Consider the following 15,029-nt stretch of genomic DNA (forward strand, 5'->3'; position numbering starts at 1 on the left):
TTGTATTGCTGCAAGAGGTGCACATTTCGAACAAAATCTTCATTAAAAAGTTTATAAATAAAATAATTAAAATAATAAATTAAATATATTTTTTTCTTTTTTCGTGATTTCCTGCGAAACAAAGCAAAAAGGAGCATATGTCTATAGGACTTTTTTTCTTAGTTTTTTACTCCTCTACACGCTCCCGAAGTTTTGCCATTTAATTTGGAAACACCCTGTATATAAATTCTATGTGTGTAATTTTTTATGCCCAAGTAACTGTTGGGTTTCTTTACGATTTCAGAACGGCGAAAGTGCATTACATGCGGCAGCGTTGACGGGACACATGACGGTCGCGAGGCAGCTCGTGGGAGCGGGGGCTGATCCTTTACTCGTAAATCAGGAAGGCATAACGCCGCTTCAACTGGCCGTCCGACATTCGCAGACGCAAGTCGCCAATTACCTGAGGGATAAAGTGAGAGTGCGAACCGCATCCTGTTAGCGATACTTCCTCTGATATTACAATATCGAGAATCTGGAGATATTATTCGACAAACTCAGCTCAATCATAGTATTTCTAAGCGGGATGTAAGGCACAAATGGAATGTGAAAAAGAGTAGCCTGTTTTATTACTGATAAAAAATGTTATAATATATGAAGCTTTTTATTATTTTATTATATATATTATTATATAAAGTATGTTATATATTTTTTTTAAGAATACAAAGTATAATATATGTATATCTTCTTAGTACTGATGAAACTTATCGACACTGAAAATAAAATAGAGCTATTCTTTTTTGTGTGTTACTCTGTACTACATAAATGATATTAATGATCACACTAAACACGCGAAAGATGTGACCATGAAGAGAAATTTAATTTCATGCAGTAATGACAGCGGATACGTTGACCAGAGTAAGTTAATTATATTAATAAAGATTGAGCAAGAATTTGTCTTTATGAAAGTGATTAGGATCTGTTTGTTTTTATCGTTCTTTTTCACTCCAAAAACCTGTTTCCTTTTAAGTATTGAAAATAATAAAAACGCACGATTGAAACAAACAGACCCATTGTTACATAGTGTATATAATCATGATATTCCGTTCTACTGTAAATTTCGGTAAAAATATTTTAATACTGTTTTCTATTGTCAAATGTACAAGATAACGCTAGAATGTTGTGAACATTAAAATATAATCTACTTCATTCTATTATATTCTACAGTAAGTAACACATACAGCATATTCGACTGGATGCACTCAGTATGCACTAGTGCACATTAAAGTCGTCGTACACTAATTGACATAAAGAAATATGTTTATTATAAATGTAGAAATCAGTTAAACTATGAAATATTCAATATACTTTATCATTAAAGGTAATAAATAATGGCAAAGAGAACTTAGCACAATGTAGGTGCTCAAATAATTATATATTTATATATTACAATTTCCAAAATTGTAGTATACTAGGCTCTTTGCCATTATTTATTACCCTTATTGAAATTTATAATTCGTTAAGCCTTTGGAAAGTTAATTTTTAATTTATACTTTATCATGTTGTTAGGTAAAGTACGCATCTTATAATTAAAAATATTTGCATTTCAGTTTTACATTCAGATTAAATCAATGTACGACAACTTTAATATGCACTAATGTGTCCAATCGAAAATTCGCTCTAATAGATTTTATAAACTTCATCTCATCAGTAGTAATCTCATGCAATTACGTGCAATGAAAATTTCATATATATATATATATATATCAGCAGTCTGTCTATAAAATTATTATACTGGTTATAATATAATTAACGGGAAAAACATCAGTTGATTTATTGAAATTAACGAGTTTATAAGACTGACTGATTTGCCTTGAGATAAATATTTTCTTATTGTAGGTACAGATATAAATTCCAAATTTTTTATCTATTCTACTGCGTAAGGGATGTGCAAGGCGATAAAGTCATATTTGTTTAGAAATTAAAATATTTTATTATATATCTAAAATAGAATATCGACGCGCACCAGATAATCTTCTTTAAAAATATAGTAATTGAACGCATGAATATCGTTTATATTACCACTCAGTTATTAAAAAATAAACTTCTATCGAAGTTAGAATACACAGTGATACTTAAACATTTTACTTTAAAATAATATTTAAATATTTTGTAACGATTTTAGCTCTGTAGAAAAGTAATAAGTACTCCTGTCTTCCTAACAAACAGCACTGTTCATTAGATGTAATTATCGTTATTGTTAACGAAAAAGTGCAAAAAGAATAATAAAGTTCTCCATAAAGAAAGCAGGTGACTTCTAATGTATAAAATTATGTTATAATATACTTCGTTACATGAAACAACTTCGATCATTGTTCCTTGAAATATATTATATGCGCATATATATACTTTTATACAACTATTGCTAAATTAATATTATTTGTACTCCTGTTTAATGTTTATCATTAATTTCTTTTTGCTTATATGACTAATTTATACGTATGTACATACAATGAAATTAGCCAGGTTTGGTTTGCGAAATATCACAGAATAGTTCACATAATATTCGGAATGCTATAATTTAAAATAAATGGAAAACTACATTTATCACACACATTTAAAATTTTTTTACAATTCTATTTGATGAGCTCTTTCTTTCATATTGTAATATTAAATTTATTGCAAATTGTAAGTGACAATGTAATAATTAACAATTACGTATATATTTTTATCAATAAAATCAATTTTAAATTTATTAATTTTCAACTAATTAAAAATAATTAAAATAGTTTTTCTGTTCTGTGTTGTATTACTTTCTCTTTTTAAATATTAAATTTAATTAAAATATAGAACAAAATATTTTCCAGAAAGTTTCTAAATAATTATTTAGCAAATGTCAACTTATTAAAACAATTGTACATTTGCATTTATTTCAGGGCACATTATTTATGTGCCTTGTAAATAAATTTATAAATATTTTTATATAAGAAAAAGAATCTGGCAGTATTCATATTGTAAACTTATCTAAACTTACCTTTAATATCAAAAATATGTTTTTTTATCAAGTTCTATTTTAAATAAGCATTACTAATTTGAATATTAAAAAGAAAAAATTTCTAGACAGAAAAAAATCAATGATTAAGTTGAATGATAAAAATTACTTTTAAAAATGTAATTGCTTCGTTTTTAGTATTATAATTTTACAAACAAATAACATCTTTTAACACTAACATAATCTATCGCTCAAATTAATAAATTAGATAAAGAAACTTATAATTGCAACGGCCTTCTGACGCACAGCTGCTAAGTGCCCATTTCCTATTTCATTTCAGATGCAAAGTATCTTCTACCTATGTACACGTTAGAAGCGTGTCACGCGTTTCAGTCGAAGAAGCACTCGTGGTAGAGTGCTTCTCCGTTGACTGAATGTATCGACTACAAGGTATGAAACGGCAGAACGAATTTTACCCGATATTCATAGTGTACTGATAAGAGAGATAAGACGAAGCATACTGTATTTATTCCACTCACAGAATTATCAGTTATATGCCGATTCTAAAGGAATATTCATCATGGTCCGCGATCGTATGGCTGATTTGCGTGCCGTTAGTATTTTTACTTTTTCTGTAGTTATTAGAAATGTATCGAAAAAGAAAGGATCTTGACCATCAGTTATTGAGTATATCGTCTCGAACAATACATGAATCATGCGTGCAAATAAAAGTTTCAATAAAAATGTTCGCTTTCGAATCAACTTATCGTTACTTTCGCTTATCATTGAAAACCGCAGTACAGAAGTATTGTGTGCACATAATTAATAATTATAAATATTTATATTTTTTATTATATAATAAAACTTTTACAGAAAATGTTTTCATGCAAATGAACAGTCTCGAAATTATCATATAATGCACTAATTTCTCCAGAGCCGAAGCAACAGCAGTACTTTTGGTAGAGGATTCTTGCAGGACGTACACCTTCAAATAGCTCAAAATAAAAAGCTTAAAGAGTTACTTGACGAAGTACGTATGAATGTATCGAGTTATCATGAAACCATATATCTTACATTCTCATAATCGAAATGATTGAAACACAGTGTGTTGATGTAGGCCGAGGAAATACGCGGTCTGATCCACCTTATAGTTGAAAATGTTTCTATAGTGAAGAACTTGCATAACAATATCCTATCGCACACGAATAAGGGTAAGTGGCAGTATCCAAAAGTCGTATGAAAAATCTACAATTTATGTATAATGTACTTATACATATATCTATTTGTAGACTTGCAAAAAGAATTAGAGACTCGCACGTGTACGATTTCGCAGACGGCTTTTCACGTGCAGCGAAAGTTACGAGGTAGGTAAATTTGTACATAGATTCCGTAGACGTGATGAAAGTGAGATCAAAATTGGCATTAAACATCGATCAGTTCATTCATCGCTGACCTTTAGATTTTTTCGGAGAAATATTCGGTGACATTTCTCGCTCGTTCGATCTTTTTCCTTTAGCGGGAAAATCGCTAGAATACGATTTTGGATTTTGCGTCAATGTAGGCGTGCTAGTACCAAAGCTCGGCTCTGGAGGTGGGGTTTGTAGCAACAATCTTTCCAGATGCACCGGACTTGTAATTAATTCGTTATCAGATGCATGTGTCGAGGGTGAAATACGCTGAAGTAAAATTCGGGGTGTTGTTCGCTTACATTCATCTGCTAGCGAATCCTTGTTACTTATACTGGGCGACGAACTGCTTTTACCATCATCGTTTTCTGAATTAATTTTATCTTTCAGTCTCCTGAAACATTACATGATTACATCAATATATATTTATATAGTATATATTTTTGATGAAATAAATTATTAAAAAAAAACATTTCGTACAAAGATATACAAACTTCAATACATCTCTTTCATAATCGTTAAGTTTAAGTCAAAACTAATTTTTATCTGTAGAAAATCAGAATGCACAAGAACTTTATGATTTTATTATACATTAGAATAAAGTGAAGCAGTCATTTATAAACTGATATATACATACCGTTGATAACGATCCATTTCTTTTTCTAATTCAGGATATTCATCTAATAAATTGATCAGCTGCTCTTTTTCATATTCCGAGTAAATCTTGAATAACAATCTGTCCACATCTTCCTCCAAGGGAGACTTCAACGCAACTAATTTTTTCTTAAGCGTAATTAATGTAGGTAATAAAACATCTAAATTATGTTTTTTCAACGCCGTTATAATAACATTCAAAGCATTGTTAGGCGTACTTGAGGGAGTTGAGCTTGTTTCATCAAGCTCCGCATCATCCTTGTGTTTTTCACCAAGAGATAATTGCAAACGATTATTGTTGAGTATAAACACTGCATCTCTCAAGACGCATGCACCTTCCTCGGTCATAACATCGATAGAATTCTCATCGCATACCTCGCGAAATATATACTTGGTCAATTTCATAACGAGTTCCGACTTCGCGGACATGTCCAGATGCTCCAACATAAATTCGTAGATGACGTTACGTTTATCTTGATTCGCTCTTCCAGGCAGAGTTAGAAGTTTCATCTCCTGCTCGAGCATTCTATGTCCGTAATACGCTTTCCGGGAGCGGCAATTGTTGTAATGATATATGCTCTCCAGAAACTGCTGAGAAATCAAAGTCTTGTTCTTCATTAAAAGTCTCTCTTCCACTAGGAAGGTTGTTAACTCACGTATCATGTTATTTGTGTCCGATAGCATCGTCAATATGTGAAAGAAAAATGGTCCTTTCATCTTTATAAAATCTTCCAGCAATAACTCAATAAATATCACCACTATAGCTTCTCGTACAGCTGGATTCGGATCCTTCATGCTGATGCATAAGTCCGGAAGATACGGCTCCACAAGAGCAGTAAATCTCACGCAGATATCGGCCAGCGCTTTCGCAGCGTTTATCTTGACCGATGTTTTTATCAATGAATTCGGATTCGTTTCCTGACGCATTATGTTACTAAGTATCGGTGTGACTTCTTTCGCGACTTCCCGATCTCTCAGCGCTTGCTGACAGAGAAGAACCACCGCGGACGCCTGTAGATCCTTTATTTCTTTCACCGAATCTGGTAGTGATTCCCATTGCAACAGTAATCGTTCAAAAATTCGTAAAGTTGGCAACGAAATCTTGTTGGTGCAGAAAAGCGATGCGTGGCCCAGTGTAAATACAGCTCTGATTTTCACTGTGTCTTGCGTATAATTTCTGTTCTCCTTCAACAAATCTTGAATCTCCATTTCCGACAATTTCATCAGTTCCACCATATCCGATTCTATCATATGGCTGCTCTGGTCGGCGTGCAAATATCGTAAGATACTATTCAAAATATCCAGGCAAATGCTGATTAAATTGAAATTGATTTCGAAGTGGCAAATACATTTGTAAAGATGCTGATAGAGATCCTCGAGGCAATCGTGATTCAAGACGGACCAAGCGTGCCTCAAAACGTGTAAAACTAAACTCGCGTGGAAATCGTTCTTTCGAATAACTTCCTTATAATCCGCGATATACTTATCTATATTCGGAATCTTCATATTCTCGGCTAGAGCGGCCAACAGTATCCACGCGTCTATAGTGTTATCTGTACCGATGTGCGATTGCAAATTCGATATCATAGACTTGGTAATAACACCGTTCTTCACCCACAAGCTGCAAGCTTTCGACAGATGTTTCCTCATTCTCAGGTTACTCAATCTATCCAGAATCCTCCACGGCAAGCTATTCGCAGCATTCGGAATATACTTAGTGGCGCTCATTATTCTATTTATCAACACATTTCCCAAACACTCCAGCACCTTCTCTTGTACTTTTGTTTCGATGTCATATATCTGCGGTACAACAGCCTGTATCCATTCGTCGAGAAGACTTGAATTGTGAGGGAACTCCTGCAGAATCTCGGATAGAACGTGCACGGCAAATTGGCGTACAGTCAAGGTGGAATCTCTGCAACGATCACTTATTACGTGCATCATTTTACTTACTAGCGATGGGAACATGATGGATAGGTTTCTCGAAATCTTCAAAGCACTCCGTCGGACCAGTGCACGCTCGTCGTTGATTCTGTCCAGCAACATTGCGATTAAAGCGGTTGATCCTGGTAGCAGATCAACGTCCTCCAGTAACGCTTCTTTTAGCTCATCAAGCATGGGAATCGTTTTATTTGAGGCTGAAGCTTCAAATATACTTTTAAAAATCACCTTGTCAGCGTCGTCGTTGCAATCGGAAAACGAAGCAAGCGTAGCCATAGCTCTTCCTCTCACTAAAGCAGAGCGATCCATACAACGAGACAGTACAATGGCTATCAAAATCCTTCTAATTTTCATCTTAACGTTTTTGTTTAAGTTGTTACTCGATAGAGAAGATTCTGTCAAGAGCTTTCCTACAATTTCCTGCGCGAATAATCTATAAGATATCTTACTATTATGTGAGAATAATACTATATCTCTAAAAACACCGAGAACCATATCTTCGTTACATATATTCAACAGTTTTATTACAACAACCGCTTGCCTTTGACGGCCTTCCAATCTTTCTGGACAGTTTACCATCAACTGATGTATTAAAGTGACAATTCCCTGCATGGTTTCCTGCTTGTGAATCGTTAATAAATTTTTCAGAAAATATATAGCTGCTTCGTGTACAATGGTTATAGACTTTGGTTGTGCATTTATGTGATGAAATAACAAATCAGGCAACATATATTGCACTATTAACATTATAGTTAAAGCTACAGTTCCGTGATTGCTACTGCATAGCTCTTGCAGAGCTGCAAACGCGTTCTGAGACAAAGACGTTATTCCAGAATTGTCGTGAGACTTGATGTACATTTCCAGTCTTGTGATATTTAACAGTATGCGTATTGTAACATCCAAGGCCTCGGCGTGTTCTTTAAAGCGAAATGATTTCAACATTGTAACGAGATCAGAAATAATTCTGTCTAATCCTCGCGCGAGTCTCAATCTCTCGGAATGCAACAGACTGGAACAGAATGATAATTCATCGTCGATACTCAAATTTGTCGTATTTACCCCTTTACTGCTTCTAAAGGAGGAGAATAAGCTCTCTGACATTTTCAATGTCTCAACCGCTCTCTGGTACAAATTTGGATGGTAAACTCTGAACGCGTTGCTGCCAGGTATCGTGAGGAACATAAGATACAAACTTGTGGCTTCCAGACAGGCCTGCCTGGAGTCCTTGTCTGTCTCTTGCTGGCCCGTCTTCATTATATAACCCAGCATGGCAAGCAAACTACGCATATTGATGTTCAGCATCATCAAGGCCTGCCACGAGAATTCGGGGGTCTCGTGCTCGTTCGCGACAAGCCATGCCTTCAGCTCGAGGCGGGACTCTCGTAGCAGCCGCCTCACGTCGTCGCTCTCCAGGTACTCGAGACACTCGTCAGGCGGCTCGTCATAAATGACAAACTCGCCGTCCCAGACCGATTTGATCCAACTCTCGTCAAGAATGTCCAGCTTGAAATTATGAAACACACGCAGCGATTTCATGACTCTGTGCCGATTTCAAAACGCAGTTTACTATCAATCGTCTTCCCTCGTGATCGCGGCCCCCACAGACGTAAATATAACCTTAACTTATCGTCACGATAGCGCAACAGATAAATCGGCAGGGTTTCAGGTTATCATCTTCTGCAAGTGTATCGATAATGATTTTACGATCCTGCTTCCATGGTACAAATGACCAGCGAGAATTACCTTCGTGAAGAATTTATTATAAAACATTTCGATCGCCGTTACGGGATACGTCAAGCGATCAACAGTGTCCATCGTCCATGTACGAGCGGGAAACTGAATAACCAATCCGACTTATCTGACCAATCATCTCCATAACGTCCATTTCTAAAAATGTAGATATAATGTAGATTAATTAACTTATTTTATCTTCCTCTAGTTTTAAGAATTAGAAAAGAGTAAATTACTTCGAGATTAAAGTTGATCTAAATTGATAGAAATTGATCTAAAGCCATTGGAATAGCTGTATTGTTTGATTGCACTACATATAAATAATTCTTGGACGCACTGATGCATGTTAAAGCCGTTGTACACTGATTTAATCTGAGTGTAAAAGTGAAATGCAAGTATTTCGAATTATAAAATACATATTTTACTTAAAAACAATAAAATGTATTGAGGATTTCACAGTTTAACCTGTTTCTATATTTATATTAACCATACCTCTTTATACCAATTTATTACAACGGCTTTAATATGCACCAGTATGGACTGAGTGTGTCCAATCGAATTCGCTATACACACATAACTTCGAAATTTTGAACTTACATACCGATGCACATTATATATAAATATTCTTGTAGCAGGGTTGGGGATAAGTTAATGTTTTTTTTTAACTGAATAAAGTTAAAATTAATGGCTTTACAAAATTAATAAAGTTAAGTTAACTATGATCGCAATTACTATGATATTATATATAATAGATTAATATTTGTTCATATTAATTACTATGCAATTAATTTTTATATTGATATATGTAATTATAATAATAATAATATAATTATATAATTGTTATTATGTAATATATTATAATAAGAAATTGTCTAATACATATAACTAAAATTTTCGATAGTTATAAATATGTTTATTAATGAGAATTACAAAATTTGTGTATCTATGTAAAATTCTGATCTCCTGATTATTTATTTTATTTAAATTTACTGCATTTATCCATGCAATATATTCCATGTAATATATCCATGTAATATATTCAATTTAGATGTGTGTTAATTTGTTCTTATTTATTAGTTCTACTTATGCATCCTTTGTAGATATGGGAAAAGGTATCATTGCCATTGACGATTTGACTATAGCGCAAGATGAACCTGTATACAGTGTATACACGAGAATTAGAACATTGCAATATACAACTATGCTGCAAATGTTTTCTGATATTATGGACGATTATAATGGCTCGTTACTGAAATATCATGACAAGTGCCTCTTACTCTTGCAGCAGCAACGTTCACTACGTACGTTTTCATAAGAAATCAATATACATATATTCTTATAATATTTATATTTATATTTATAAATCCTCAATATTATATTGTTATAATTATTAAATTATAAGAGACTAATTAAAAAATTCTTTATAATATAACGCATATATACATTATTTATGAATTAACTTTGTTGAATAGTAAGGCGACAAGTTACTAGCGCGGAATTGGATCATATGCTCGATGTTCAAGAAACTAGCTTATTTGTCGATAATGTAAATATAAATTTACCATTACAATAGTATTTATTACAAATCTTTTTATTCGTAATCAAATACCTGATTAATTATATACAGATTTTAGAAGATAGTAAAATAGCTAGGCAACAATTATCAGATATAACAAGTAGACATAATGATGTTCTAAAATTAGAAAAATCTCTCACAGAAATCAGAGATATGTTTGCAGAAATAGCATTTCTAGTCGAAAAACAGGTGAATGCAAGCTGTTGGTAACAAAATTATATCTTATAAATTACGTAGCATTACTAAACGTGTAACTTAGAAAATATTACATTTAGAATTTTTTTCTAGGGGGAACAAATTAATAATATAGAATATTTTGCCAATAAAACCACGGATAATATCGACGGCGGACGTGTTCAACTCAGAAAGTCAGAACAGAGGAGTCACAGATATAGAAAGGTATTATAAACACTTGGATACTTAGTTATTTTTGGTAGGATGATATAATGAATATATTATTCTTACAGAGGAAAATCAAGATTGCTATTATCATAAGTATAATAGTGATAATATGTCTTTTATTTATCATTGCGTCATTTTAGAAACTATTTCACATATCATATAATCTTATAAGATACCTTACGAATGTAGTTTATTTTAAAATATAAAAGTAAGAAAATGGGCCAATAATTTCAAATCAATAATAATAAAATCGAACGGCTACGAGCCAAAAATTAAAACTTTAATATTCAACGAAAAATACAAACATATGTTTCGACACCGATCGGGTCATTATCAATGTCATAAATATAAAAACAAATTTTAAACGAGTGACATACTTTGGCGGTTATTAAAAAAATGATTGGAAATGCTGTCTATTCGTCGATGATACATAGTATTAAAGTATCCTGTCTCATGTGCGACGTTAGTTATCCGAAAATATTAGTCATGTGCGGAATTTTCTGTTTAATTCATGTCTGATGGAAAATCATAGTTCTGTTAATGACATAAAGTATACTTAAAAAAATTTTTTCCCGAAATTACAAAAAGGCAAAATAAGTATAAAGTTATACATTAATCATAATTAAGATATAAAAATACACGGTTTTAATTTTTGGCTCGTAGCCCTTCGATTTAATTATTATTATTTTAAAATACTTTAATGTTGATGTATATTACGAATAAAAATGTATACGATGAATTTACATAATTATAACTTTCAATTATTTTTTGTTACTTAAATCAATTTTTGCGCATTTTTGATAGTATTTTACTAGTCTTTTTGCACTGGGTCTCAATTTGTAATTTGTGGTACATATAAAAAATATTTCCAATATGTTATCATAATCTTTGCTCAAGTCAATAGCAGGTAGAGCTGGACGTGTACCTATATATATAAGATCAGAATTTTATTAATTTATTTCTATTAATTTCAGGGTTGGTAAAGACTGTTTTTTTTTTTGTAAATAAAACATTGCTTCTTCTTAAATACGTTTTTAATACTTCAAAGATGCTTTAAACAGTATTATAAAAAACATTTTAAAACATTAAAAACATCTAAGCATGTTTTAAACTGTTTAAAACCCGTTTAAAACATGTTTCTTACCAACCCTGACTAATTTACTTCAAATAACATTATAATTAATGGGCACATTTCAAATTGCTACTTACCATATTTACTGTGTGGCATTATCTCTTTGAGATCAGTCATACTTTCGTCTATACTAACATCAGATTCAAGCTGATTATTTTTCATGTCTTCCATTGTAGTGGAGTTATCAAAAGATTCGTCAAAATCTTCACAGTGAGGTGGTACTAAAGCTATCATTTCCCAAAGGACAAGGCCATATGTCCAAATGTCACTAGCACTCGTCACTGGTCCTTTTTCTGCAAGAAAAATTTAACAATTTTTTTAAAAATCAGACACAAATATCATAAATCAAACATAAATGTAGAAATAAGATTGCTGAAGTAATGATTTAAAAAATTATGAACTATAAACTCGGTACATCACGATTTTGAAAATTAAAAAATTAACATATAATTGAACAAGCAAACGTACCTGATATAACCTCAGGAGGATTCCAACAACTTGTCCCAACATAAGAAAAATAGCCGTTTGACGTGTCCATTTCTAAAGATTTTGTCAAGGGTAAAGAATTTCCAAAGTCACACAGTTTAATTGTGTTGAAATCATTGGACACCAAAATGTTCCAACTTTTTATATCTCCATGTAATATGTATGCAGCGTGATGTAGATACTCGAGACCTTTTGCAATTTCAAAACCGACTTTCAAAATTTTCTTGGCTGGGAATGGTTTGTTCTTGATCTTCCGTCTCTTCTCAATTCTGTCACCTGATTTGCCATGTTAATATTAATACAAACACATTTTAAAAATGTTCGAGTTAGTTAACTCTATAAATACCAAGTGACATATCCAGCACTTCCATAGCCAAGCAAGGCTTTCCATCTTCTCCTTTGGTGAATGCTCTGAAACCAATGATGTTGGGATGGCTCAATTGTCGTAGGATATCAGCTTCTAATTGGAGACGTTTATCATTATGCTTATTGCTTTTTCCTTTTAGCCATTTCTTTATTGCCCATGGGGAGAGTTCAGAGCCTACTTTGGACGATCTTTCAAACATGTACACTCCAACTCCTGATAGAAGGCATGGAAATAAAATATAATATAGATTCAAGCTCAATAAATAATAAAATTATAAATATAGCAATACAATAAAGTATTAAAAATTTTTATATGATTCATCATCCCTAATCTAATCTTTTTTCTTGTACATAAATAAAGAACAATAACTCATCTATTTTAGCAAAATAATACAAATTTTATATATAAGTTTTATATAAGTTAATCACATATTAAATCAATCGTTGGTTAAATTAATCACAACTTGGTCCAAGTTATTCTGAATATTTTTTATTCCTTATTTGGATGATAAATAGAAAAGCAACTATAATTATATATAATAATCAGATATTTTTGGATCTAAAGCAGGAAATTTTATTAAGCAGAGAGGAGAAAGAAATTTATAGATATAAATACAACGGCTATCTATTTTCAAAAAACAAAAAAAAAAATATAATTATATTTCTATTCAAAATTATCTGCTTAAATAAGAAAAATATTCTTAAGAAATGTATAATATTCTCAACAATTGAAATCAAAATTAATTTTCGTTATTAATACTGCTTTAAAAATATAAACTCAAGGTTGAATTTTCTTCTGTTATCCACATTCTTTGTTCATTGCAGAGAACACTCATTCAACTGTTGCATTAAAACCTATTGTACAATATATTTTTTGTTTCCTGTTTCTTGGTTTTTTCCTTTTTGCAGCCGATAATTGTCTCGCCTTGTTTCTTTCAAAGTTTGTTAACTTTTACCTCGTGTGATAGAAAACGAAAATGGAATAAAAGGAAAAAAACAAACAAATAGCAAAAAGTAAAAAATAGCAAAATGTAAAATAATAAAATAGTAAAATATAATCTATGATTTTACAATTTGGCAAATGAATAAAATCAGGACATCTGATTAGGGCTACATTCCAAAAACTCTTCAAAGAAACTTTTATTCGATATAACATAGCACATTACATCTACTACATTTCAAATAAAATTTTTCTCGGAGAAGAGATCTTAGGATGTAACTTAAGTAAATATGACAAAAAAAAAAGCATTTTTGCGAGGTAAATACATACCCGAGCCATAGCCTATTTTTTGCAGGAAAGGCGAAGATGGTATTTTTATGGGAGTATTTAATTCAGTTTTATTTGTTATCCTCTTTCTCGGCGGCGTACTATTCTCGGCCATACTATCGAAAATCAGGAATAAAATTGAGAGAACGGCAGAGAAGAAATGAAGATGGATCACAAAACAGACGCTTAGAAAATCGTTGGCTTTCAAACAATTTGAATCTTGTCGAAACTGCGCAAGCCTACAACGTGCGGCAATGGCTGCGTTCCATTTAAAGGCCATGGCACACACATTCCGTAACAGTAACCATAATGCCGGTTCTACAATAGAGTCGCTAGTCGTGAGCCGTAAGAAATTGACCAATCAGAGTTAAGTGTGAGAAGAATAATCGACTACGATTGGTTAATTTCTTACGGCTCACGACTAGCGACTCTATTGTAGAACCGGCATAAGACGTACCGTAAGAATCAGCCAATTAGAATTAAGAGTTCAAAAGAATTCTCTACTGTGATTGGCTGATTCTTACGGTACGTCTTAGGCTGCCTTCCTATGGAGAAAGAAACCACAGAACGGAATATTGTCAGAAAAGAGATAAGATGAGGATACCTTCATCCTATCTCTTTTCTGTCAATGTTCCGTTCCATGGTTTCTTTTTCCATGAGAAGGCAGCCGTATGGATACTGCGTTCAGCAGAACGTTTGTTTTGCAACTGTTGGAAGTTTCCTTCGCGCTAATTGGATCATACTTTTAGATCTAGAAGAATGGTCCTATCTCAGCAGACAATCATAAAACGGTTGCAAAACTGTTGAGTCTGCTGAACGCAGCCAGTGGGCGCATTCAGCAAATTCAATAGTTGAATGAGCGCTCGCTGCTATTGATGTATTCTTCTAGATCTAAAATTCTGATTGGATGAGCTAAAAGAATACACCAATGACAGCAAGCGCTCACTCAACTGCTGAGTCCGCTGAATGCGCCCAATATAAAGTCTGTTTTTGCTATTGCTGCACTCTCTGAACTGGTGCACACGATGCACTCTTCAGAGAGTACAGCAATAAAAAATAGAGCTCTTATTGGGCTCATTCAGCGGACTCAACAGTTG

General features: G+C 32.7%; 3 protein-coding genes across 3 annotated transcripts in view; 1 reads left to right on the forward strand and 2 right to left on the reverse strand.

Moving 5' to 3' along the window:
* The window catches only part of LOC108728353 (ankyrin repeat domain-containing protein 29), a 29,877-nt gene extending 18,979 nt beyond the window's left edge, over nucleotides 1-10,898 (forward strand). The window contains exons 8-16 of the mRNA XM_018456858.1: nucleotides 284-454; nucleotides 3,906-4,001; nucleotides 4,089-4,182; nucleotides 4,261-4,335; nucleotides 9,804-10,004; nucleotides 10,176-10,249; nucleotides 10,331-10,468; nucleotides 10,568-10,678; nucleotides 10,747-10,898. Coding sequence (XP_018312360.1) covers nucleotides 284-454; nucleotides 3,906-4,001; nucleotides 4,089-4,182; nucleotides 4,261-4,335; nucleotides 9,804-10,004; nucleotides 10,176-10,249; nucleotides 10,331-10,468; nucleotides 10,568-10,678; nucleotides 10,747-10,821 — 1,035 coding nt within the window. The 3' untranslated portion in view covers nucleotides 10,822-10,898. The remainder of the gene's footprint in view (nucleotides 1-283; nucleotides 455-3,905; nucleotides 4,002-4,088; nucleotides 4,183-4,260; nucleotides 4,336-9,803; nucleotides 10,005-10,175; nucleotides 10,250-10,330; nucleotides 10,469-10,567; nucleotides 10,679-10,746) is intronic.
* On the reverse strand, nucleotides 4,346-8,861 carry LOC108728350 (condensin-2 complex subunit D3). The gene is made up of 2 exons (XM_018456854.1): nucleotides 5,015-8,861; nucleotides 4,346-4,771 (listed from the first exon to the last, which is right to left on the reverse strand). The coding sequence occupies exons 1-2, from the start codon at nucleotides 8,506-8,508 to the stop codon at nucleotides 4,414-4,416; spliced, it is 3,852 nt and encodes a 1,283-aa protein (XP_018312356.1). The 5' UTR covers nucleotides 8,509-8,861; the 3' UTR covers nucleotides 4,346-4,413.
* A 287-nt stretch (nucleotides 10,899-11,185) lies between the features above and the next one.
* The window catches only part of LOC108728310 (lymphokine-activated killer T-cell-originated protein kinase), a 5,246-nt gene continuing 1,402 nt past the window's right edge, over nucleotides 11,186-15,029 (reverse strand). Inside the window, exons 3-8 of the mRNA XM_018456800.1 lie at nucleotides 13,936-14,048; nucleotides 12,646-12,879; nucleotides 12,282-12,575; nucleotides 11,891-12,106; nucleotides 11,457-11,606; nucleotides 11,186-11,196 (exon numbers count right to left, since the gene is read on the reverse strand). Coding sequence (XP_018312302.1) covers nucleotides 11,186-11,196; nucleotides 11,457-11,606; nucleotides 11,891-12,106; nucleotides 12,282-12,575; nucleotides 12,646-12,879; nucleotides 13,936-14,048 — 1,018 coding nt within the window. The remainder of the gene's footprint in view (nucleotides 11,197-11,456; nucleotides 11,607-11,890; nucleotides 12,107-12,281; nucleotides 12,576-12,645; nucleotides 12,880-13,935; nucleotides 14,049-15,029) is intronic.

Source organism: Mycetomoellerius zeteki, unplaced genomic scaffold, assembly GCF_001594055.1.
Source record: "Mycetomoellerius zeteki isolate Tzet28-1 unplaced genomic scaffold, Tzet1.0 scaffold61, whole genome shotgun sequence".
Lineage (NCBI taxonomy): Eukaryota > Metazoa > Arthropoda > Insecta > Hymenoptera > Formicidae > Mycetomoellerius > Mycetomoellerius zeteki.